Genomic DNA, 16,918 nt, shown 5'->3' on the forward strand with positions numbered 1-16,918 from the left:
ATAGCCCAAATGGGCAGCTGTACTGCAATTTTGTTGTAAAACTCATAAAATATTCTACGGGATCCTTTGCATCACAATTATAATCTTGTGTGGTTACTTTATTTTAAAAAAAGATCATATACACCTTCTAAGGCTAAAATTTTCACTCCAAAGTGCAAATGGCAAAGCTACATCTCTAGTTACTTGCCATGTACATATTTCTTTGTTTGTATCCAGAAAAGAGGCCATTTTGACATTCTACTTCATATCTATATGAATAGCCTCTTCCCCCAAACAACAATGAAATTGCTTTTTAGTAATAGCCTTCTGTGACCGGGTTCTTGGAATGGGCCACACTGAGAGTGCCACACTGCACTCTCCGTGTGCACTGCACTGCAAGAAATAGAGAAGGCAGTTACCAAAAACTGGTGGCTTATTCTATAACTATATTCATCTAGCCAGTAACAAAAGAGCTTCTGCAGTACCCCACTGATTAACTAGAAGCCAAACAGTTCCCTGTAGGCATTCCACTTAGACCTGTTTATCTGGATGGGAGCTAATGTGGTGAGGGGTTAATGAAAACCTAATTCACCATATGTGAGATTCTTACTAATCCCAGAGGATCAGACACATGCCTTCAGATCAATATATATTTTAGATCTTACCCAAATATCACAATCAGGCAATCCTTAGTAAGCTACTAAAGATTTATTAATAAAAGAAGAGTTATAAATGGTTAACAGATCATATACATACAAATGATTGCAATGTCCTTATGAGGTTTGTAGAAGTGATGGAATAGATTGCTGGCTTGTAAAGTCTCTCTGGTAACTTCCAAAAGATTAGAAGGTCTTCAGTCCATGGTTCAGGGTGCCCCTTTTAGTTGTAAATCCCCAGACTGGAGATTTTGAGCAGGAAAAAGGCAAAATAGAGATCTCTCCGGGGTCTTTTATATCCTCTGTCACATGCCTGGAAACTTACTGGGTGACTGGGCAACAAAATGGCAGATGAAATTCAGTGTTGATAAATACAAAGTAATGCACATTGGGAAAACAATCCCAACTATACATATAAAATGATGGGGTCTAAATTTGCTGTTACCACTCAAGAAAGAGAGCTTGGATTCATTGTGGATAGTTCTCTGAAACCATCTGCTCAATGTGCAGTAGGAGTCAAAAAAGCTAACAGAATGTTGGGAATAATTAGGAAAGGGGTAGATAATAAGACAGAAAATATCATATTGCCTCTATATAAATCCATGGTAGACCTACATCTTGAATACCGTGTGGAGATGTGGTCACCTAATCTCAAAAAAGATATATTGGAATTTGAAAAGGTTGAGAAAAGGGCAACAAAAATGATTAGGGGTATGGAACTGCTTCCCTATGAGGAGCAATTAATAACATGGGGAATATTCAGCTTGGAAAAGAGATGACTAAGGGGGGATATGATCATGACTGGTGTGGAGAAAGTAAATAAGGAAATGTTATTTGCTACTTCTCATAACACACGAACTAGGGGTCACCAAATGAAATTAATAGGCAGCAGGTTTAAAACAAACAAAAGGAAGTATTTCTTCACACAATGCTCAGTCAACCTGTGGAACTCTTTGCCAGAGGCTGTTGTGAAGGCCAAGACTATAACGGGTCAGAAAATAACTGTGGTGGTGGTGATGTTACTATCCCAAACAAAGCTGCATGTGGAAAATTACTGGCCCAAGATGGAGTCCAGGGTCACCTGAGCATATCACATGTTCTTACATGGTTTGCTGAATCACAGGGGTAGGTCATTGGTATCGTGCTGTCTGAGGCATCTGTAGGAAGGCCTACTAGTGATGAGTTTCTTCAATGGCTCCTTGTGAGAGCTGAGTGTCTTTGATGGGCCATCAATACATAGCTTTCTAGCCTTGATGTAAATCCTTCTGGTGGATATCAATCATCAAGAATACAACACAACCAATATTCATAACTTCAAATACAAACGTGATATGTGGATTTAACCAGGATAATTATACTTGATTGTAACTTTTCCACTGATGCCTTACATGATACACAATTTCCATAAATCTTATATAAAGTGCAACAGTGATATAAATGGTCTCCTTTCTTATACACAGCATCACACTTTCACGCAAATGGTCTAGATGTCTTGCATTGTTTTATTCCAATGACTATTGGATGGAGGGGTGGCCCTGGGATTGGATTATAGGCTAGGACAGTGGTTCCCAAACTTGTTCTGCCGCTTGTGCGTGGAAAGCCCCTGGCGGACCAGGCCAGTTTGTTTACCTGCCGCGTCCGCAGGTTCAGCTGATCGCGGCTCGCAGTGGCCGTGGTTCGCTGCTCCGGGCCAATGGGAGCTGCTGGAAGCGGTGCGAGCCAAGGGGCATACTGATCACCGCTTCCAGCAGCTCCCATTGGCCCGGAGCAGCAAACCGCAGCCACTGGGAGCCGCCATCGGCCGAACCTGTGGAAGCGGCAAGTAAACAAACCGGCCTGGCCCTCCAGGGACTTTCCCCGCACAAGCGGTGGAACAAGTTTGAGACCCACTGGGCTAGGAAGTAATGGGTTCTTGTATCTTTTTCAGGGATTGCACAAATTTGCAATAACAAATACTAAACTTTTTAATTTCAGGCTCAGCGATCTGTTCTGACTTCTAAGCATTCAGTGTCTGAAACACCTGAAGTTGTGGATGACTTTCTTTGCAATTTCCTGGTCAGAATGGGGATGGCTAGAACCCTTGACTGCTTCCAAACGGAATGGTAAAACTTTTAAAATGTCCATTTAACTGTGAGGACTCTGGAATAAATGTAGACAATCCAGCCTCTTTGTGCTTCAAAAGTCAAACTTTACTTGGAGAAACCTACTTTTCAAGAAAATAAGCTTAAGTTGAGAATGGAAACAATCATTTTAGGGCCAGATTTTTTTAAAAGAGCTGAACCCCAGCAGCTCCCGTTTAGACACCTAAATGAAGTGACCACAAGTTCTCAGAACCCATAAGCTTCCATTGTTCTCACTTTTCAAAATCTGGGCACTTTTGAAAACCCAGCATATAGCAAGCATCAGGGGGGTAGCCATGTTAGTCTGGATCTGTAAAAGTGGCATGCATGCATCCGATGAAGTGGGTATCAACCCACGAAAGCTTATGCTCCAATACGTCTGTTAGTCTATAAGGTGCCACAGGACTCCTAGCATATAGCAGTTTCCTTGTCTAAATGTTTGGAGCATGTTCTATTGTGTAGTTACTTCATTTCTTGAGGCAGAATGAGCACAACTTTTATCATTTTATCTGGTTAGAAAATTGTGATGGCTACCCTTGTATGTTTTCTCTTTTTAGTTTAAGTCAAATACTGCTTAGAAGAGTGACCTTGTGATTACTTACCTCTGGTCTCTTGTAGAGATTTTTTTGTCCTACAATTTTCAAGCAGAGGAACTGTATAGGAGTTCCATGCACTAATTTTAAAATATATATTCCAAGTCATATAATTTGTTTACTGATTAACTGTCAGAATGACACAGCTTCTGTGCGGGGGAGAGAGCTATGTTATGGATCTCTAGGGGTGACTCTGCTGGCAAGCTTCTAATGATACAGCTTCCATTAGCCCATTTCAAGCCCTCCAAGTAATTTGGGTGGGAGGTGGGGATCCTATCTACCTGAAATGTCTAAGTCTTGCTTTTAAGGCCAGGGGGAATTCTTTGGGGGTTTTTGTTTGGGTTTTTAGGCTGATTGACAAGCTATTTTGGAATAATGCAGTTTGAAAAAAAAGTTGTCTTTTTCACATAATGAAAAGCCTAACGTTTTAGAAACACATATTTAAGGCTTGAAACTTCTTGCTTGTTTTATTACTCCCTGAGTCACTGTGTCTAGTTCATTGGACCAAGCCCCAGCCACTTGTAAGACATTGGTGTTACTGATACAGAGTTTCCAAAGGCAGGCATTGCCTGTAGAGCTTATGGTTTATACACTGTATACAATGTCCTTATTTTAAATACATTCATTCAGAAAGAGCACCATTCAGGAGCCTGTGTAACTCTTAGATGGTAAGCAGTTGATGATTAATATCAGATATGTAACTCTGATGGCAAAAGACAGCTAATACTAGACCGATATAAATGACAAATTTGTATAGAACTGGAACTTCGCAAGTGTCATATCCTGCTCAGATTCAATCCGTGGCAAAGCTCCCATTGACTCTAAACAGAAGAGGATCAGACCCTAGTTTATGGGCTTGATCGTTCAAACCTTTGCTCACATGAGTAGTTCTTCCTCACATGGACAATACCTTTAACTTCATTGATACTACTTGTATAAGTAAGGATTTTCAGGATCGAGTCCTAGGGAATTAAGACACTTCCTTTGTAATACATTTTTATGATACTAGCAAGTGGTTTTTTAAACTGGTTTTAAATTGCTGATTTACACTGTTAATGAGGTGAGAGCAGATTAGTGTTATCAAGTTCTTCTTTGAACTGGTACCTTCCTCTTGCTAATGTACAGCTGATCCATGCTGTGATCAAGTCCTAATGGGATTTAAAATGAGAAAATAATGAGTTGAGAACTTCTCCCATTTACACCAAAAGAGCTTGACTAATTTATCAAATGATCCACTTAAATGTAATAGTCTGCCTAAGATCTAATGCTGTATTAAATTAGACAAAATTATTAGTGTTTATATTGCAACTTGAGACAACAGAGTACTTAATTTGCTAATCTACCTTTACTTAGTATGGACAAAAGCATAGACTGGTTTGTGTGGCCATGCCAGACTGTAGGGGGGGCGTGCAGAGCATGCCCGCTCTTTTGTATAGGCTACAGGTATTATGGGGTAGCAGTGTGAGTGGAAAGCAGACTCTGTAGGCTTGCAATATTCTCTTTTGTGCAGTTGTACCAGCACACTGAGGGGAAATTCACTACACTGAGTATCGACCTAGTGCAGCATCATTCCTTCCTGGAGCAGCAGAGAAACCTGGAGGCAGATTATGATGGAGTCACAATCCCCCACCCAGGCTATTCAAGGGCAGTGCAACAATGTGTTGCCCTTTATGCTGGCCAGACTATACGTTAAAAATCTAGCCCTATGGAAGGACAACAAAGGACAAAGATTTGCTTGCTTCATTGGAGGGCATTCAGAGGGGAACCCATTCTGATCTTTAAGGCCATGTCTTTTATCTATATATTTGTTTGTAACCCTATGCATTTGTAGAGCACCTATAACTTTAATGTCAGAGTGCACTTTACATATATTAAATCAGAAGTAAACAAAATCTTTCCCTAGTAGTGAGTATATAGTCGTCAGTACATATTACATTTTCACTGTATTGTAAATATAAACTCATGCTACTGAGTGTTTAATGTAAGGCTGATAAGGTACACTGCAGTTACAGTGTACTGAATCTCTCTGTGTGTAAGAGAGGCTCAGCATGGCACTGCAAGTCTCCACTAATTTGCCTTCGTGATAGGTTGGAGTGGCTACTCTGAGAATAAAGAGATAATTAAACTTCTATGCTCTGTTCTTTCTTGGCCTTGCTGCTGAGATTTCCAATAAGAATGGTAGTGACACAGCATGTCATCTTAAATATTCAAAGTGTTGAACATTTTATCTGATATCCAAAGATAAAGTATCATGCTAATCAATCAATCCCCACATCCATTAGCTAACAACTGCAGAATCATCACACCACCCAGTTCCTTCAAAACTTTTGTGGGGACCTGAATCTGTTTTATGGCTTGTATTGCAAGCATATTGAATTTCATGATTTCAGGGTAGACACCAGGGGGCTTTAAATCATAACCTTACAGTTGGTGGTCTCTCTTCTTGAGAATCTCATGTCGTAGGTACTTGGGTTATTTCGAGTTAAACTGTGGTGAAGAGCTTGAAGAATGCCCACCTGTACTATGTACGTTTGGCTCTAACCGCACTTTAATTTGTTTCACAATTCCTTTCAAAATTTTAAAAGAAAAGAGCGAGAACGATCTAGCTATAAATACTCTATGAATTTTCACCAGCCAAATTTAACATAGTAATACCTAACCACACTTTCTGCTTTGGCAGCATGCTTTTCCCCTTTTCACTGAAAAAGTAATGAGACATGGGTTTTTAATGGTTGTCTTGGAGAAGAGCATGTTAATTTTAATGAAATACAATTAATTCTGAAAAATCTCTTTCAGGGTTCTTAGCTCTGTTAGAAGCTAACTTCATCAATTATCCATGTCCTATGTATCTTCATATAGAAAGTTGATGGCTTTCATGCTAGGGCGTTCTGTTGAGAAATTTGCTTGACAAAAGGAGTATATATAAATTGAATCTCCAACTGGTGATATTGATGGTTTTACCCCATGACATTCATAGGTTTCTAGCTAGTGTAGCCAGCAGTTATGCAATGATCTGAGATATATAGGATTTCTTTATTTTTTTTATCAAGTCTATCCCGAACACACAGCCTTGGAGAGCAATACAGAAGAGTAAAGATTCTCCTCCTTTGTCCGGTGGTGGTGGTGCTGTACAGATTGCAGTTCTAGGTGCAGAGGGGGAAGGGCACCTAACACTTTCCCATCATGATCAAGAGGGCAGAAAAGGGAGAGGCCATGGCTGTACTTCTCGCACCATGTACCTGCCGGCAAATCTAACTGGGCATCAAAGGGTATCATGGTACACCTTGACTTGGGGGGCAACTCATGTGAAGGGCTTGCCACACTGGGCCCGGATTTAATAATGGCTGTTCATAGTGTGCCCTACTCATACGCTTAACTTAGATGGGATAAATTCATTAATACTTTTCCAGCTATTAGATTAAACAAGGTCTATACTTTGGTGGTATGCAGCTTAGTTTCATTTGAGATTTTGAGTTTTGTTTGAATATGAAACATGAAGTTGTGAAACACCAAAGAATGAACTTGTGTCTAAGGTGCTGGACTGGGGCTCAGGAGATCTGGTATTAATTCATGGCTTTGCCAGGCACTTCCTTTGTGACTTAGACCTACAATTTCAAAAGCTACCATTAATTTTGGGTGCCCATCCTGAGACATCCAGGGCCTGAATTTTTCGGATGCACTGATCAGCCATGACTCTTGAAAATGAGGCCATTAGACCATAATCTCTGTATACATTGCTCTTCCCTTGTTTAAAATGGACATAATGTTCCTTGAAATCCAATGAGAGTTCTGATTAAAAATGAAAGTACAGTATGGTCCTGATTGATTTTTGGGTGGGAATTTTCAATAGTGTGTAAATGTCTGAAGAACACAAGTTCTATTAAATCACTTAAATACATTTGAAAATATCACTCTTGTTGGAGAATGTTGAGAATGAATATATATATTAGTGTCATAGATAATTTTAGATGCAACCAAGATAATGAGACCAATTTTAATTGTTCTCTTCCTCTACCTCTACTCAAACTGAAAAAGGGAGCTCTAAGATTCATTTTTACCTCACCAGAAAGCAGGGAAAAATTAACCCTAACTAATATGGGTTTCTTAGAATGATTTCTAAATATTTCAGGTCTTCCTCAAGCCATGAGAATGAAAAGTTAATACAACTAGATAGAAAGTGCATAGAGGAAAAAGACCAGTGAGTGGAGTAATCTGATATTACACTGCTTATTAACTGAAGGAAGAGAAAGAGGTTCATATTAAACATTATCTTTCCTTTGGTACTCTGACTCCCTTCCCCACTGGATTGGAAAGCTACTCTGTGTGGTTACTGCCAAGGTTTCTAGTGCTAAATGAAAAAATAATGAGGAAAAGGGGAAGCCTTGCCTTGTGCTGCATGGCAAACTTAAAAGACCAGGACAAAATGGAGGTTTGAGAGTTAAAATAAGCTGTTTAGTGCCATCTTAAAGTTCTTCCTGAAACATGGTTTTCACAATATAAAATGCAAGTATTAACAAACTAGATTATCCAATGTTTTATTAGCATCAAATGATAAGACCATACATGGTCTGAGATTGCTTTTTGGCAAAAAGAGCCCTTGATTTTAATGAGAGCTTTACTTAAACAATGAAATGATTATGGTCATAGTTCCTTTGTAGGGTAACTGGGGTAGTGTGGTTAGCCTACCTGATATCAAAAGTTTATTTTGGGTATGAAAACTAAAAGTGATGCTAGTGTTAATTTTAGCTTTGGTTAAATACTATTGAATATTTTCAAAGATAACACAAATCCCATCACTTTTCTGATGGTAAAAAGATGCATGAGTGACCGTCTCATTCCTAGCTATGAATGGCAGTGCCTACTCCTCTGAGGAACCGTGGGTAACCCAGAAGTCACAGATAAGCAATTGACTTAGGCAGAGCACATACACATGGAAACAATAATTTCTAACATTCACCTTCATCCTTTGAAACTTTACTCCCATTGGAAACAGCCATATTTTTTTTCAATTGCTGAGATAGCTGATCTAGATGGTTTACACCCCTTGTAGGATGGTCTACAGAACTTCTAGCTTTCTCAAATGTGTTTTATTGATCTGAAAACCATAGCAATGTTGCAATTATTCATTTGAAGCCTGCTGTTTGGGTCCAGTTCAGGAGCTAGTGTACAATATATCCTTCCTAGTTTTAATTTCTGCTGCTGTTGCCAGGCATACTAACTGCATAAAACAGATTCATAAAAAGTATATTTGCCTTTTTGGTGCGGCAAAACATGCTGTTATGATTTCCACTAGCAAGTTCAGCCCCAACACATCTTTCTATGGCAATCAGGTTTGGTAGACCCAAGGATTCTAGGATAGATCCTCAACTGGTGTAAATTGATACAGCTCCATTGAGCTGATGCTGAGCGGTTGTAATTTGGCACAGCTCCTTGGAGCATAGTTTCACTGACCTCAAAAGAACTATGGCAACTTACACCAGCTGAGGATCTGCTCCGCTGTCCCTGAGAATGGAGTCAGGTTACCCAGTCAGATCCAAGAAAGCAATGTACTGTACCTCTGTGCACTAGGGAGGACTCTCTGTGGCTGTGGAACCTACGAAACTTCTTTACAACCTCTACTGGTACAGAGGCACCTTGGGTTAACTGGGGCCCATAGGATCTTGAGTTTGTGTATGGATGTGTTTTTTAAAAGTCTTGGCAAATCTTGAAGTTCATACTCTCTCCTAGCTCAACTAGAACTCTGACAGAAGCAAACACGTAGGAGATACTGTTCTCGTGGATAGCATCATCTATCTTTTCATAGTGTCAGCAAGCCAAAGTGGAATTTGCCCTTCTGCTGGGTGATTCTATATTTCCGGTAACAACGCACCCATGAGCTGAATTGCTCTAAAGAGTTTGAGGTTTAGACAGGGTAAAGTCATAGACACTGTTGCAAGAATGACTGAGAGGCTGCATGAGTACTATGCAAATGTACGTGGCTACCTAAGAAGCACTGTTCACTGCCTAAGGTATGGCTCAGTCTGCAATTGTGGAGCACGGAACAGGTTATAGAGTTCTACATCACAGAAGCTCGTAGGCTCAAGATTTGGCCGGCTAATAACAAAAATGTATAAATATCACATTGAGCAATGGGAAATGTGTTTGTGATTAGCTGATTCCAAAATAATGAAGTAGAAAAAAGTAATACTGATATGAAAGAGTGCTATTAGTAAAATGAAGGACAAGATGTTTATGGGGACATTTTTCCAGGTAAACTATGAGTTCCATGCTTGGGACAATTGATAGGGTCATTCATCCACATGTTCCATAGCTTTGTTTGAGTCCTAGAGGTCTTCAGAAAAACAAACGTGTGTTAGAGACTACATGACCTAAAAGGACTGTGTGTATCTTTGGAAACTGCTACTTTTAAAGGAGTACAATTTGAGGTGAATATTTTTTCTTTAAGCTTTCTTTTGAAAGCATAGACCAGAAGAAAGGAAGGAAAAGAACAATTGTTGAGGTTAAGGCAGTATGCCTCAAATAAGATGTGTTTGAAATGTTATGAAAAAATGCTAAAATGAAGGGGACCAAAATAGGGCATAACATAGAGTGGTAATATCACTAAGTCTGAGTATAAATGAGAATTTTGGATCAAGGCTGCTTCGTGTGTTAGTGATTATAGTTAATGTAAACATGAACATGGGAAGGAAAACACCTGGGGGTGGGGGGGATAAAGGAACTTAAAGTAAAACGTCTACCCATTTATATTATTCTAGGTATGAACTGATGCAGAAAGGTGCAATTGAATATAAAGATATTGGATTTGTCCCAGATATGTACACCTACAATCAGCATTTGGAGATGGAGAACAGAAGATTAAAGAAGGAATTGGAAAACTATAAACTGGCTGCCAGGTATGTTAGTTTTAAAGGCATGCTGCTGCCTCCTTTTTTAAACAGCAAATGCTCCAGATAAAATAAAATCAAACTCCTAATGGAATTAATACATTTCTATTTTCTCTGTGCCTCTGCACATTCTCACTTATGGATGAGGTGCTGAATGAAATTGCCAAATATCTCTCAGCTCTGTCTAGAGAGCTGAGTCTGAATTTCTTTTGTGTCTGTTTGTTTGGCTTTAGTTGATAATATTTTAAAATCCAATAGTCTCAACAAAATACTCCACAGGATTATGAAAATGTAATATGTAGGGATAGATGAAAAATTACCATATAATGCTATGCATCAAAATGCTACAAATTGTCATATTGCAACAAGTTGGCATGTAAAGGAGAAGAATAATTTCTTATTAAACACCTGATCCTGTAGTCCTTTCAAATGTAAAACTTCTATTGTTTTTAGGTTGTTTAGTAGGTATGTGTGTAAATATATGTTTACATTTATTGACTGTATCTGTGCATATGGATCCACAGTAGCTGATTTTACAAGATACTCAGTAATTTACATTCAGACTGTATAATGGAGAGATGCAGCAGTGAGCTACACTGCAGTCTTTTTTTGCTAACTCTTTTCTGCATTTGTGTTCAATGTTGAATTGCACTGACAACTAATGGGCTTTATTGGGAGATGAACTGTGAGTAAAACCATTCCTTTATTCTTCTGTGCAGCCTCCCTGAACCTTGGGGGCGGGGGGGGGGGGGGAGGAGAGAAGGGAGGACCAGGCAACTAGCTACTCCCATTTAAGTAGGTAGGGGAGGAATGACAAGCTGCAGTCAAAGAAAGAAAAGCAAAACCTTAGCCCTCTGAAATTTTTGTCCGTTTGATGGTATCTTCTAAAGATTTTTCTCTGTAGAAGAAAGAATGCTCCTCATTTGCACAGTGTAATAATGAACTTCTGACTCATCAGGGTAGATCTTCAGCTGGTATAAATTGTCAGGTCCATTGACTGCAGTGGATTACTGACACTGTACATCAGCTGAGGCTCTATCCCTTACATCCCAAGTCCCAGTGCTGAGTGAAATATACTGTACCACATATTTCATTTGAAGATTTCTATGATCAGCCTTTTTTCCCATTGGTGATACAAAGCTTTATTTTTCAATGCCTCCAGCTGAACATACTGGGGGAGTGCTGATTAGACGATAATACTCATTATACTCAGTGTATCAGACAGAAAGTTTTCATGGTGAGATGCATCGCTGTGAAATGTATTTGAAAATAGCTTCTAATTAAATTAGTTGCTTCTGAGCTTGCTGCTGTTGACAATCCTCTTGCTGAAAAGGGACATTAGTTGTGACACCACCAGTATGGGGGCCCAGTGTAAGAGACTGCAAACCAATTTCCTTCTGCTTTAATGTTGTTTAACTATCATGGGAAGAGTGATAGTGTCTAAAACTAAATCTAATTTTGTTGTTTTAATACAGTATGAAAATGATTGTATGGCAACTGTAGACACACTTATTAGATTCCTACCTGTTACTCAGACACATTTCACCATGGATTTTCAACATTTAAAAAGAAATTCTTGATCAGTTTCAATTCCTGTGCACAATAAATAATACATTTTTAATAGGCTGTCCAAAGTCTGAAAGCCTCTATCTGCCTACTGAAATAACTAGGGAAAACATTAAAAGAAATACAGCATGTGTGCAGAAATGCCCCTTCCACTCCAACAATACCTCCACAAACATTAATTACCATGCAAAAACTTTGTTAAATTGAAATTTAGGCTTATTAATTTTAGGGAATTTTTTTTAAAAAATGAAGTGTTCTAGTTCTAAAAATTAAACATTTGAAAGTCATGGAAATCAGACTTAAAATTGCGTTTATTTTGAAGACTGTAGAAATGTAGAGAGGAAAAAAACCCAAACTATCTTCATTCTCCTTCTATCCCTTGTATTTTCCGGACACAATCCTAGGCTTTGTATAAATGAGTATAGTTCCATTGAAGTCAAGTTCTGATTGGTTGGCAAGGCAGTTGCTTTGTCTTCAGCTGTAACACTTCTTTTGCTATAGCAAGGATGTTGTCTCTAGCTGTATAGTGGACGAATAAGGAAATGCTAAAAACATGAACTCTGAAACAATGTATTTGAATACATTGATTTATTTGTTAATTTAAATCCATCTATTTAACTAACATATACATGGAGGGTTTGATCTCAGCTAGGGTAAAGCAGCATAATTCCATTGTTCTGAGTGATAATTTACGCTTGCTGAAGATATGACCTTCTTTGTATATTAGTTACTTTTCAATCAAGTTGTATATCATGGTTTCGAAGCCAGTTGGAATATTAAATCTTGTTATCCTGGTGATGTGAGATGCCTCAATCTCTTTAGGCTTTGGCCTTTCATTTCAGAGGAACCTCTAGTCTTATAATCCTGTGTTTTACTTGCAGCTGTAGATATTTTAAATCATTTCCCCTACTGTTTAAACAGAGGCTATGGACTGTGTGTGCATATCTCTAACGGTAATCAGATTTAATGTGCCCTTCACCACAGAGAACCCCAACCACTATGTATTGCAAAGAGTTATAAAATTTCTAGCGCCTCATGTGGTGGGAATGTATTTGGCAGCTGTGATGATTGCTGGATGTATAGATCTTTGATCTGTGTATGCATTGTAGTAATAATAATAGTAATACTTACCAGTGAATACCAGAGCTTTAAATCTGATTACATTTACATGGTTTACAAACGTCAGTTAAACTAGCCTTACAGTGTCCATGTGAGGAAATCCATTATTCTTATTTTACAGATCAGAATCTAATCTACTTGTGGCACAAGAGATTAGGGTCCTGACTTTCAAAACTGTGCATACAGTTATATACCCTGTTTGCAGCTGAAGTCTGACTGTCAAAGTGTAAAACCTTCCTCAGAATTGATGATCATTTAAAAAAGAGAACCCTTGCTTGACTTCCTTCCCACTGCACCAAAAGCCCATACACATTTGCTTGCCTTTGCCACAGAGAAAAACACCTTTTTTTGTTTTATTATGTGCAGCACTTCATACAATGATATGTGCTGCATACAGTGTGTAGGTAAAGGCAAGACGTTGGTGTAAGTGAGAGAATGTGTGGTTTCTGAAAGGTTCCTCTTTATTACAGATGGCTCAAAATTTGACAATCCCAGCCTAGTTCTACAAATAGCCCTGCTTTTTTTCTCTAATTCTGTTTAGCTAACTGCTTGTGAAGGGAGCAAGACTGACAGCCCTTACACTAAAATCTCTGACATATGTACCCACCAAAAGGGATAGAATTGGCAATGCCACCAAGAGAGTGGGATCTGAACCACCTACCTACTTTGACCTGGAAGGATCATTTTCACAAAAATGGTCTTTGACAGCTAAGTCTTCAGTCTCTCATCTGAGTAGCATTGTGATGGTGTTCTTTTTTGAGCAGACACAGTTCAGGAGAAAGTAGATTGAGGCCACCAACTTTTTCTTCTCATTTCAGTCACTACCAGTCTGGGATGGATTTGAATCCATGATTTAGGGTTTCTCCACATCCCTGTAGTCCTAATCTCAGGGCAGTGTAAATAGCAGTGGCTACCGAAGTGCTGCACTGTAACCACACCTGCAGGATCCATAAGGGGAAACTAAAAGGTTTCTACTTAACGTATTCCTCTTCAAACAGGACTACAGTAATGTGAACAAGGAACCTCCTAGTTTGCCCCTGCGGCATCCACATGGAGGAGTTACAATGTAGCACACACTGCTATTCACACAACTGTAGTCTCAATTACTGGACAATGTAGACATAGACTTAGAGTTAAAAATTCTGTATTCCATTATCCATCTCTTAAATCAGTCTCCCAAGTTCCTGTCTTCAAGAGATGGAATTACAAGTTTCACATTTCAGAGTAGCAGCAGTGTTGTTCTGTATCCGCAAAAAGAACAGGAGTACTTGTGGCACCTTAGAGACTAACAAATTTATTTGAGCATAAGCTTTCATGGGCTAAAACCCACTTCATCAATGCATGCAGTGGAAAATACAGTAGGAAGATATATATATATATATAATATACACAGAGAACATGCAACAATGGGTGTTATCATACACACTATAACGAGTGATCAGTTAAGGTGAACTATTACCAAGCCTAATTTAATGGTGTCCAGTTTGCAAATTAATTCCAATTCAGCAGTCTCTCGTTGGAGTCCGTTTTTGAAGTTTTGTTGTTGTAATATTGCGACTTTTAGGTCTGTAATAGAGTTTGACATTGTGGTTTCATGCAGCAAAGCTAAGGAGGCTCTGCAAAAAATACAGAAAGAACGTGATTTCCATCGAATGCACCATAAGCGAGTGGCCCAGGAAAAAAACAGGCTTATTAGTGATATTAAAAGGTAAGCAAACTGATCTTTTTTTTACTGTCATTTAACAGAAAGCTAAGTGAGTTTGAGTTGTTACTTGGCAATGTTATGTCATGGCTGAATTTTAAATTGTTAGACCAAAGCAGTTCTGGTAATTGGCAGTTCTGCCCATCCTTGAAAGCAGAGAAATGATAACCTAGGCCTCTAAAATTCAAATGTCTCCAGCGTTTCAGAAATTGGAGGAAACCTCCTGGGATGCAGAGAAAGGAGACATACATACATACATACATACATAGACTTATTTTTGGTACATAAAGCATGTAACGTTCCTTGACTGTCAATTCCTTTTTTTTTTTCATGGTGATTGAACAAGCTCACTTATTTGTTTCAACTTGAGTTAGATACAACTAAATCAATCTTCTTTTTTTAAAATGTCATTAGTTCTTGTTCTTGACAGTTGTTGAGCTAATATGTAGAATGTCATGATCTGCTTCTTTTTGTTTCTTTTGGGCATTTTTGCTGTACTAATGTATACAACTATGCAGTTTTTTGTAACTTTTATCATCTCTGCTTTCCATGTTGCCTGCCTTCCTTTGAAAGAAAGGATTTCATTTTGACTAGCTTTTTTTTTTTAAGCTACATTTTGTATTTTAGAGAAGGATCAGTAGGCCCTCTTGATAGGTAGAATGAAGGAGAAGGATTGGAAATATATAAAAGCAAATAGTACTTTGCACCTAAACAGCATCTTTCATATGAACAGCTCAAAATGTTTCCCAAAAGGCAGGTGATATTTATGGTAGTCTGGAGTGCAATCCTATTCAGTGCGGGGCTGGGTCACCACTGAAAAGTTAGGTGCCTCACTGTACTTTGCTGTTGTAGCTTCCAACTTCGTCCAGCAACTCTTAGTTTGTCAGCAGCACACCAGCCACCCTTTGGCTTCCAACAGCTTTGGCTACTACTTGCAGGGTGATCCCCAACACACACTCCTGGTCCTGAATTTCCCCCCGGAACATGTGTTCTGTACTGTCCAGCTCTCTCCAGGACAATTCAAATATTTTTAGATCCATTGCCCCGTAAGGAAACAATATACAACAATTTGCTACTTTAGTTGGAGTTACCCAAATAATTCACAACACTAGATTGGTTTTGATTAAAGAATAAAACAAATTTATGTAACTACAAAGAGAGGTATTTAAGTGAGTACAATTACAAGGCATTAAAGTCGGAATTGGTGACAAGAGCAATTAAGAGGAAATGCTTTCTTATTAACTAAATTTAACAAACCAGACTTGGTGCAAGGTAAAATTCTTACTACATACTCTTAGCAACAGGGCTGACCAAATTGCAGGGCAGGATCTTTTCCAAAGTCAAATGGCTGCTTCCTTCGTCATCTTAGGTGAAAAAGAAAGAGATAGGTAGGGAGGGAAGCTTTGGGGTGTTCTTGCCCCTCACTTTTTATAGTCAATTCCCCCTGTGAAATGCATTTTCCTGCAGGTTACCCCTAGATAAAATTCCTTCCTGCTGTGAGGATGGAGACTAGGAGTCTCATGGTGAAAAAGGATCAATGCTGTTTGTTAAAGTGTAGATCGATGTGTTACTGATCCCTTTCTTTGCCAAAAAATGACCACTTAGCAGGTGATTGCCCATCAACTTTGACATCTGACTCGAGGCACCAGCTTGGTTTTTTTTTTCCTTTAAGAAACAGGTTTATCCACTCCCCAGATTTGTCTGGTAATCACATTTGTCATAATTTCAGATTATGTTAATAACTTTACATATAATGTTGCTACATACATTTTTTACCAGTGAGTTATTAGTTTTCAAATGATACCTCACAAGGCATATTTTCTACAAGTATCATTGCAGTAATGTGTAGGGAGTGAATATAGGCGAGCATTTTGGTCACAATATTATCCCTATTTTACATATGGAGAAGCTGAGGCACAGAACGGTTGAGTGAGTAATTCAAGGCCAAACAACGTGTCAGTGGCAGATTTGGAAATTTCACACTGGTCTTGTGGCTCATAGCCCTATGCTCTAACCGATAGACAACAAAATATCCGATAAAGCAGGAAGATGTTTTTAAAAGTAGCTTTAAGATACGAGTGGGAAACAAATACTTTGGTGGAGCTTCAATATTGTCAAAGAATTTATTGAAGAGATCTGTGAGCATCACATTACATACCTTCTTGCAGGTGCTGTATTACAGCTGACAAAGTAACTAAGTTTGTCCCATCGAGTTCTGTGTGAAGTGCCTTGGAGTGATCTATGATACCTTATCACTGTGTGGCTAAAGTTCATGGGTTGAAGTCTGGCCCTAGATTTT

The 16,918-nt window shown here is 38.8% G+C and overlaps 1 protein-coding gene across 1 annotated transcript in view; it reads left to right on the forward strand.

Moving 5' to 3' along the window:
• The window catches only part of SPAG16 (sperm associated antigen 16), a 724,599-nt gene that overhangs the window by 13,184 nt on the left and 694,497 nt on the right, over nt 1–16,918 (forward strand). The window contains 3 exon segments of the mRNA XM_077830377.1: nt 2,610–2,737; nt 10,104–10,241; nt 14,518–14,625. Of these exon segments, the coding sequence (XP_077686503.1) occupies nt 2,610–2,737; nt 10,104–10,241; nt 14,518–14,625 (374 nt within the window).

Source organism: Eretmochelys imbricata, chromosome 11 (genome assembly GCF_965152235.1).
Source record: "Eretmochelys imbricata isolate rEreImb1 chromosome 11, rEreImb1.hap1, whole genome shotgun sequence".
NCBI classification, from domain to species: domain Eukaryota; kingdom Metazoa; phylum Chordata; order Testudines; family Cheloniidae; genus Eretmochelys; species Eretmochelys imbricata.